The sequence below is a fragment of the Akebia trifoliata genome, chromosome 11 (assembly GCF_017979445.1).
Source record: "Akebia trifoliata isolate Shusen 1 chromosome 11, ASM1797944v1, whole genome shotgun sequence".
NCBI classification, from domain to species: domain Eukaryota; kingdom Viridiplantae; phylum Streptophyta; class Magnoliopsida; order Ranunculales; family Lardizabalaceae; genus Akebia; species Akebia trifoliata.
This window is the reverse complement of record NC_141385.1, coordinates 9,685,498-9,694,645: the sequence shown is the minus strand read 5'-3', so window position 1 is coordinate 9,694,645 and position 9,148 is coordinate 9,685,498. Positions and strand designations below refer to the sequence as shown.

At 35.1% G+C, this 9,148-nt stretch overlaps 1 protein-coding gene across 2 annotated transcripts; it reads right to left on the bottom strand.

The window, feature by feature from the left end:
• Positions 1-1,994: 1,994 nt before the first annotated feature.
• On the bottom strand, positions 1,995-8,421 carry LOC147390822 (death domain associated protein). 2 transcript variants are annotated; one of them, XM_086460151.1, is made up of 3 exons: positions 8,180-8,421; positions 3,831-3,936; positions 1,995-2,676 (listed from the first exon to the last, which is right to left on the bottom strand). In XM_086460151.1, the coding sequence occupies exon 3, from the start codon at positions 2,659-2,661 to the stop codon at positions 2,122-2,124; it is 540 nt and encodes a 179-aa protein (XP_086316277.1). In that variant the 5' UTR covers positions 2,662-2,676; positions 3,831-3,936; positions 8,180-8,421; the 3' UTR covers positions 1,995-2,121. The 2 variants fall into 2 exon arrangements, with proteins under 2 accessions (XP_086316277.1, XP_086316278.1); XM_086460152.1 differs by lacking the exon at positions 3,831-3,936.
• Positions 8,422-9,148: the final 727 nt, after the last annotated feature.

Genomic DNA, 9,148 nt, shown 5'->3' with positions numbered 1-9,148 from the left:
ATTAACCTTTTATGGCTCTAACAAACTAAGGTTCACATGTTAATTACTGTCAAGGTTCTAGAAAATTCTTTTTGAGGTGTAAGAATGTAATGATCCTTTGAATTTGATCAAACTCTAAAGAATTTAGGAGCAATTACATGTAATTAACATAGGAGGGTTGGGACTTTTTAGTCAATTATTTTGGATAAAGTCCTAATAACTTAAGGGTAAAAAAGTAATTGATCTTGAGGTTCTAAAGAATTCTTCTCAAGGAACTAAATGATCATGACCCCCTTGAACATGATCAAATGAAATAGAACTTAAGAGGAATGATTTTGAATTAAGTATAAGATGAATCTCAACAAACTAAGGTAAGAGAGTAATTATCTTCTCAAGTGCACAAGTCCCAAGCATAATTGTTTGTCCTTGGTGAAAGAGAGACAAAACTGAAGTAAACATGTCTTTAGAAGAGGTGGGATAAGGTAAACTTATACTTGTCAGTAAGTGGACAACAAGCCAAAAGTGATAATTTATTTCCACACAAAAAAAAAAAAAAAAAAAAAGTAAATTAATTTATCAAACCTACAAAAAATTCGATCATATAGTTCGCCAACTTGCCAATTGAAATGGCAATAGGTGTTAAAAAGACTATGGGGGTGAAGCATGACCTAAACCAACCCGAAAAAATTGTCCAACCCATTATGAGCTTGACAAGCCCAAACCAAATCCAATTCAAGCCTGGCATGATTAATAAGATCGCATCACCCTACCCACCCGGGTGACAATAGAAACCCATGTAACCATCACTGAACTGGAATCAGAATTGAAAACCTCAATTTATAATTCTCATTTTTTTTCCGAAACCAATTAGAATCAAGTCTCTTGGAATTGGACTAAATGAGAATCGAAATCGATAAAAACCAAGAACCGAACCCGTTTAAGGAGAGAATTTTAAATGATTCTAATTCCATTTATTTGAGAATTTACACCAACCCATTAATTTAGGGGTTTCAATGGGCCAGTTTAGATTTGGTTCCTATCCTTTATATTTTTCTCGATTTTAGCTCTTATTAGTTTCAATTCTGGTTCCAAAATAAATCGAAATCCGAACCGCCAAAAAACAGGACTACCCATCAGTTCTTATTCTCAAGAATTGAATGAGAAAAAAGTATTTCAAATCATTATAACACTTTTTTTTCCTTTTAAAAAATTAAAATATTATTTATAAAATTATTAGCTTAGTTATAATCTGTTATAATAAATATATTAATTAATAATAAAAAATGCAAAAATAAAAACTTATCTTCTTTAAAAGTAATAAATTTTTAAAAGAGAGCTCATTTTAAGTTTCAATTCATAGTTTATATGAAAAATTGAAGAACTTTGTATAACATACATTAATTTTGAAATGAAAAGAAATACCTTAAATTATCTATAGTATAAAAAAATGACAAAAAATAAATCAGTTCCTGATACCCACGGATGGAACCTAACGATTCGGATTCCTATCAATTTGATTCCATTTTAGACTTTAACTCAAATCGGTTCAATTAAAAGGGAACCAAAGTCGAGGTTTTCAGTTTTGATTAAATGGTTACCCATTGACACCCCTACCTACACCCACCCATTCATCCCCAAATGGTATTTTTTCCAAAAACCGAAAAATAATATGTTTTTAAAAATTTAATAAAAGTAGCCCAAACCCAACTATAGAAGCCCACATGCTATAGATCAAGTTTGGGCTTGAGATTTGTAAATCGACCTGGCCCAGCCCAATAAATTGGTTAACCAATCATTTGCCCATCTATATGTATATCTTAAATTTCGAAACCTAGGATCTAGCCCAATAAAATTGTTTTTTCGATTTTTTTTTTTCCTTCTAATGAGGTAATCAATTTGAGCAAAACGAGCCTTAGTTAGGCTTAAAATCTTTATAAAGCTAGTAAGGAAATTGTTTCTCAATCATGTATATCAGCAAACAAATTAATTTTTTTCTTTGTAAATAAATAAATAAATAAAATAAAGAAACTCTCATATTTAAATGTCAAATAAAAATATATTATACACAATTGTAAAAAACGCTTTAACCAGGTGCGGGTTAGACATAAACCCTGCATCCAAACATCCCTGAAATCGAAGGTTCTACGGCTTCTGAAGTCCCTGGAGACGAGTTTCCATCTCATCCAATCGAACCTCCCAATCTCTCTTTATGTTTAATGGCGTTACAGCACTGTAATCCATAGTGTCTTCGTCTCCACCTTCGCTCCTCCTATTTTTTAAGCTCTTTCTGCTTCTCTTACTAGCACTCCTCTGAGTTGTCGCGGCTCTCTGTAAAGCCAATAGTACATCTGATCCACTAAGCTGCGTTGTTGTTTTTGTCTCCAACTCCAACTTCTTCTTATCGTCGTTTAGTCTCGAATTCGATCCAGAATTGGACCGGGATTGGGTCTGGACAGGTTGGATGTTACGTGGTGGACCGGATTCGAGGGCAGTGAGAACGGCGCGGCCCACCACGCTCCCTATCTCTTCTTCTTCTTCTTCTTCAGTGGCGTAGTTTTGGGGCTTAGGGTTTCGGCGCCTCCTCTGCAGCTTGGCTGAGACCATTGAGGCGCCGCGCCACTCGGGTTGGTGACGTGTCATTGAGATAAGCAAGTTAGAGCTTGTCCAAGGTACAACCAGCATGCTTTCGTTTCAGCCCTATAGAGAGAGAGAGAGAAAGAGATTGTGAGTGGTTACCACTCCGCCCTAAATAGTTTGGGCGAGAACTGAAGACACGTCTACTTTGGCCTTGGTCTTCCCTTTTAGACTAATGAAAAATGACCTAAATGACCTCATCTTAGAAAACCCCATTTTCCACTACAAAAATCCCATCTTGTTAAATTAGGGTTAAAAAAAAAAAAAAAAAAAACTCAATATTCAAAAAAATAAATAAATAGATAATAATAATAAAATGGAGGGGTGTGTCTAAATCACCCAAATAGTTTTGCACATTGGCTTCTTTGGGTCACCTCTAACACATCTAGAAATCCATCATAACCAAGGAGTGGGTGGGCCATTTTTTGATGAGCATGTATATCCAATGACCCCAATGCACTTTTACCTTTGAGATGCTCATTTTTTTTTGAAACATGTTATTAAGTGTACTTATTATCCTAATCGTACATATGTCACTTCAAAATAAGTATCTTCTAAGGACCAGACTTCCATGATTGGGCAAACATCCACCAAATATAAGATTGGAACAATTAAAAGAAGAATCTTAAATGATTACGACACAATGAAGTTTACCAATAGATTAAGTTAAATTCGTAGAATAACGAATGCTACCATGATTAAAAATGAAATATTCGTACATCCAAAAAAATTCACAGTGCGAAATTAACGTTACAAAGTCCATATGAATAGAGAAGGGAAAGGGCACAGTAATCTAACTAAGAAGATTGGAACATTAATCATCAGAAAATCATTTTAATCTAATAAATCACAACCTACCAATTCATGGATCAGACTATAACATGAACATGGCCCACCTATGTAACAGACACAGAACACTTAAAATCAACAATTGCCAAACTACCAAAACCCGAAATGGGGAGAGGAAAAAAGAAAATAAATGAATTTCTCTACTTTTCCCTTGTTTGGATTGTTAAGTGAGGAGAGAAGAGAAGAGATAAACTCTTTTAAAATATTTTATAATTCCAACTCTGCCTCTAGATCTCTTTTAAGACATTTTAAAATTCCAAAGTTGTCCCAATTTCTCTCATGTCAATCCAAACATGGTGGAAGAGAAACTCAGTTTCTGTTCTCTCCACTTCTCTCAACCCAAACAAAGTGTTAGTCAGAAGCAGAACCTCAAGTCATCTACTTTGTGGCTTCCACATGTAATGGAGTTTCAACTTCTTTCTATTTTTCGACAACTGAGATGCATTCGTCCAGCAACTCATAGAGACCTTTCACCTGGATGAAGACATTGGAAGTTTTCATCAAAATGGAACCAATTTTGCGGCATTATCCCTATTTGCAAAATTAAAGATAGCAACCCCTTTGTGCTCACTACCAGAATAATTGCAGTCACATTTGTTTCAATTTTTCAGCACTGTACAAGGATGGCCCAACAATTGCACAGTAAATTGTTAAGTATCTGGAGCTTGAAATTGTAAGGAAATCATTAAAGTAGTCATGAGCCCAGCCTCAAGTAGGATGGTTCAGTCCTTTGGGCCAAAGTATGCAAGATCCCTGAGTTCAACAGGTGATAATGGTTACTTCACAAGGTTATGTTTATTTTAATTATTTTCTATAGACAAATGATTTACAAAAGAGGGTTAGTGTAATTCATCTTCCATGCACAAATATATTGAGTTGCTCACAATCCATAATTGATATTAAAAATCTACTTTTATCAAGTTATGGTAGACAAACACGTTTTCTTTTACTTTTCATATATTTCTTTTGCAGTTTTTATTTCAAATAAAAACAAGTGTGAGCTAAATATTATAGTACATTATATTGTAATATGCGTACTAAAATGCTGACGTTCGGCTTCTCAAAACCACTGTTTGTTAGACACTGGTATACAGGCAGAGCCTAGATTTCTTGGGGTAAACTATAGATATTTATTAAGGTTTAAGATCTTGAAGATGACTGGTTTTGGGGAGAAAATTCAAGTTTTTTTGGTTAAAAGTTGAAGAACAGGGAATTTATATCATTTAGTAAAGGGGGCGATGTCAGCAGTTTAAAAACTTAGGGTACCTCAAATGTTCACAAAACACTTACATACCCTCTTGACCTTGGTCATCTCTAATAGATTAACACAAAATGACCTCATTACCCTTGTCTTCAACATGAAAATAAAACCCGTTGAGTTCTCTTCCCAACTCCCGGGGAAAAATTTTACCCTAATTTTTAACATTAAGAATAATCTACTTTAACTTTTAAACCTAAAGAACAATATAAGATTTTTTAAGCAAAAGATGATGATATTTTTTGAAAAAAATTATAGGGTCTTCTAAAAGGAAATAAGGCATTGTTCAATATGATAGATTCAAGATGAGGTTGACTAGATTAAAATTAATTACTGTAGAACTTGAAGATGACTAGTTTTAGGAAGAAGAAAAATTAAGGGTTTTTCGGTTACATGTACAGGTTTAAAATGAGGGTATTTAGTTTTTTTTGTTATTCTAAAAAGAATAACAAAGTCAAAGGAGCATGTCATCAGTTTGATGTAAGAAAAAATCTGCAGTTTTTTCCAGATTTTTGTGACCAAGTGGGTCTGTTTGAGCTACGATTTAAGTGGGTCTCATACTTTATTTGAGGTGGGACCACTTGGGATATTATTCTTCTCATTGAAGAGAATAATTTCATTTATTTAGTTGACAAAAAACCCTTTTGGGTGAATGAGAAATCGGCTCCAAACAACCCCTACTAGCCATGGTTTGTGTGACTATTGAGTTTCTTAATAAAACTCTTTAGTCCCACATCGGATAGGAATAAGAAATTAGTCTAATTCTTATATAGAACTTTTTATATCACTTAAGTGAATATGAGAAAGAGACTTGGATAAGCCCACGCACGCACACAAGGGGCATATGAGCTCAAGAAGGATTTAAACCATTGGTCCAAAAAATTCTTAATGCGTGTGCGAGCACACGATGCTCGCGCAAGGGGGTGCAAATTTTGATAATTTGGCTTCACGTGGGTGTGCACGACGGGCCCTTTTGCTAATTTACGTGTTGGGCTTGGGCTTAAATTCAAAATTTCTTTTGAAGGGGCACACCCCTTAATTCCTTTCACCGTCCAGTTAGGACACCTCTTTTGATTTTTTGGGTTGTCTCTTAAGAGACACATTTCCTTTTCTAAGCGACATTATGTCTCTTAGAGCCTTCTATTTTCAAGAGACACCATGTCTCTTTACTATTCTATAAATAGGTCATTTCGACCTTAGTTTTTTCATTCAAAAATTTTCTCTTCTTTGCTATTTTAACTTGTTTGCATTATGATTTCTCGTCTACATTCCTTGAGAGTACAAACTTAACGTTCGGTTCGCTAGATGTGTAGATTATGGTGTTGCTTCTGCAGGTGTGATCGTTGTATCCTAGGGGACAATTGTTCATTGATCTTGGGTACCAAATTGCGGGAATAAAATTGTCTTAAGGACCTTGTGTTCAACACAAGCCTCGATCAATCTTTTTGCTCGCTTCTCGGGTATATACCGAATAACATTTGAAATACAGGGGTATCTAAAATATTGTCCAAAAGGTAAAAAGGTATCTAAATCACCCAAAAACTGAGAGGAGAGGGAGCCCAAAATTATTATTATTATTTTTTTTTTGGGTGGGGATAACACGATCAAAGGGGCACGTCATTAGTTTAAAGACACGGGGGTATCTCAAATAATCACCAAAACATAGAGGAGTATCCAAATCATGCAAAAAAATTGAATGGCGGGGGGATTGCATTCCCTCGTGGCTCCTCCCCAACTGACACATGTTTGTGTTTCTATCACATATATAGGAAGTTATAATCAAAGCTTTATCCTAACTATTTATCTACAAAGGGGATGTCATCAGTTTGAAAACATGGTATCTCAAATAATCACCAAAACATAGAGGAGTATCCAAATCATGCAAAAAATTGAATGGCGAGGGGATTGCCTTTTCTCGTGGCTCCTCCCCGACTGACACATGTTTGTGTTTCTATCACATATAAAGGAAGTTATTATCAAAGCTTTATCCTAATTATTTAGCTACAAAGGGGATGTCATCAGTTTGAAAACATGGGTATCTCAAATAATCACCAAAACATAGAGGAGTATCCAAATCATGCAAAAAATTGAATGGTGGGGGGATTGCCTTCCCTCGTGGCTCCTCTCCAGCTGACACGTGTTTGTGTTTCTATCACAAAGAAAGGAAATTATGATCAAAGCTTTATCCTAACTATTTAGCTACATAGGGACATAGTCAAAGGGGCATGTCATCAGTTTGAAAACCCATGGATATCTCAAATAATCACCAAAACATAGAGGTGTATCCAAATCATGCATATAAGCTTTATCCTAACAATTTAGGTCAGTGGAATGAAACACTTTCCTCTCATTAATTCAAGTATATTCATATATGTTCTCAATAACTAAATTCATGTTTGTCTTGTTCATCAATATGAATATTCCTTCTCACGCATACATCTTTGTAGAACATGATCAAACCACCCCATTTCCATATCCACATCTCAGCTACACATTCCATTAACATTTTCCTTCTTTTTTACTAGGTAAGCAGAAGGTTAGATGGACCCAACCAGATAATTACAATCTGTAGCATGCACAATCACTGGTATTTGGGGCAGTCAAGATCAAAACTTTGTTCCATGAAATTTTCCTTTTTTGTTAGTAGAACACTTTCTGAGCATATCTCCACTTTAGCAAACTTGCTCTAATTCTATAGGTATCATTCTCAATCTCTAACTCCTAATAGACAACAAAATCAAAGCCCTGACAACGTAGATGCACATCATATGTAGATTTTCCTATCTCATCAATCATGCAATCGGGGTTTCCCACGTCAGTTTGGACAGATGAAAATGTAATGGATCGATGTTTTTATTTTGATTGCACGTCTTTCAATGATTGGTTTTTATCCTTCGTCAAGATACTTGTCACCTGGAACATTACTCTCCCTTATCTAGTCGACACACACACACAAAAAAAGCTTGCCAATTCATTTTGCACTAACTACATAGCCTCCAAATCTATGTACCTCTTAGCCTCCAAACCTATGTTCTCTTTGTCCCTCAATGTTTGGCTCATGGGACTTGAGAGCCCACGTGGGTTGTGATTATCTCTTAGCCTCCAAACCTGTCATCTTTGTCCCCCTAAGTTGATTGTGCTTTGTCACCTCACACATGGTCAGTCCACATGGCATACACGTGAACCGATTCATTTTACCCACATTGTCCTTAAATACACTTATTACCTACTCTCTCTCACATGGGTTTATCAGAAATTACACATTAATACTCTATAACACCCTCTCTTAGATGGGTTTGTTAGCGAAAATAAAATAACAATCTATAATATAAAATATTAGCTTAGATCTAAAGATACCCAATTGCATATCAGACGAAACCCATTAAAAAAATAATCGAAATAAAGACCAAAGAGAAATATACATTGAAATTAAGATGCATGAAACAAAGCTAAACCAACCTGTTGAGAGATGGCTTCATGGACAACTTTGTAATCCTTGTGAAGGGCATAAAAGACCCATAGCCGAAGCAGCTGCAGCGCCAGTGAAGAACGAAGTCAATCTTACTCTCAGAAAGAAACCCATTTCAATAAAATCTGTTTGGACTTTGGAGAGATCAGATCACATTTGTGTTTGATAAAAGTCCTACGAGAAAAATTATTCTTTCAAAATCCCTTCTAATTACGCAGCAAACAAGAAAAAGTTGATGGTGCGAGCGGAATGTGTCGTGTCTTTTGTCCTTTTAGTCATCACAGTGTAGATCCTGTACTCCCAGGAGTGAAATTGGAATCCCACTCCATGGATCCATTAACAAACACGTATTAAATGATATCCATGGACCTGTTCAAAACCCATTATGAAAAAAAGTCCCAAAAGAAGATCATGGCTGTCAATGATCTGGTTATATTGGATCGGATTGATGCTGAACCGATCTATATTAATTGGACCATTGTATTGGGTCCTTAATTGATCAGATCTGGATCTTACTTGAAATTTGATTCAATAAATAAATTATATGTAAATTAAAAAAATAATCCTATCTTAGACTTTGAAAATGGATGGCCATTGAATTCCTAAATTGAAAATTCGAAATCCAACAATAAGAAAATGTCTTTTCTATCATTTTAATTTTTTACGGATTTGATAAAATTTTATGATCTAAACCCATGTAACATTGTATAATGTAGGTATGTCCCAAGTCTTTGTACTAAAATCCCTTGCTTGCTTACCAAACAAAATTGTTTATATATATATATATATATATATATAGGGAAATGTTCAGCACCCTAAGTTTTACCACACACTTTAACAAATGTTTTTTGTCCTATATGGGTTAGAAGTTTTGGAATGGGCTGATTTTTGGTGAGGATGATCTCTATGGTTAGAAGATCATCCTCCCCAAAAATCAGCCCATTCTGAAATGTTTAGCC

Bases quoted from the DNA above. Each gene is read 5' to 3' on its own strand.
- LOC147390822 (XM_086460151.1), bottom strand. From the start codon at position 2,661: ATGCTGGTTGTACCTTGGACAAGCTCTAACTTGCTTATCTCAATGACA.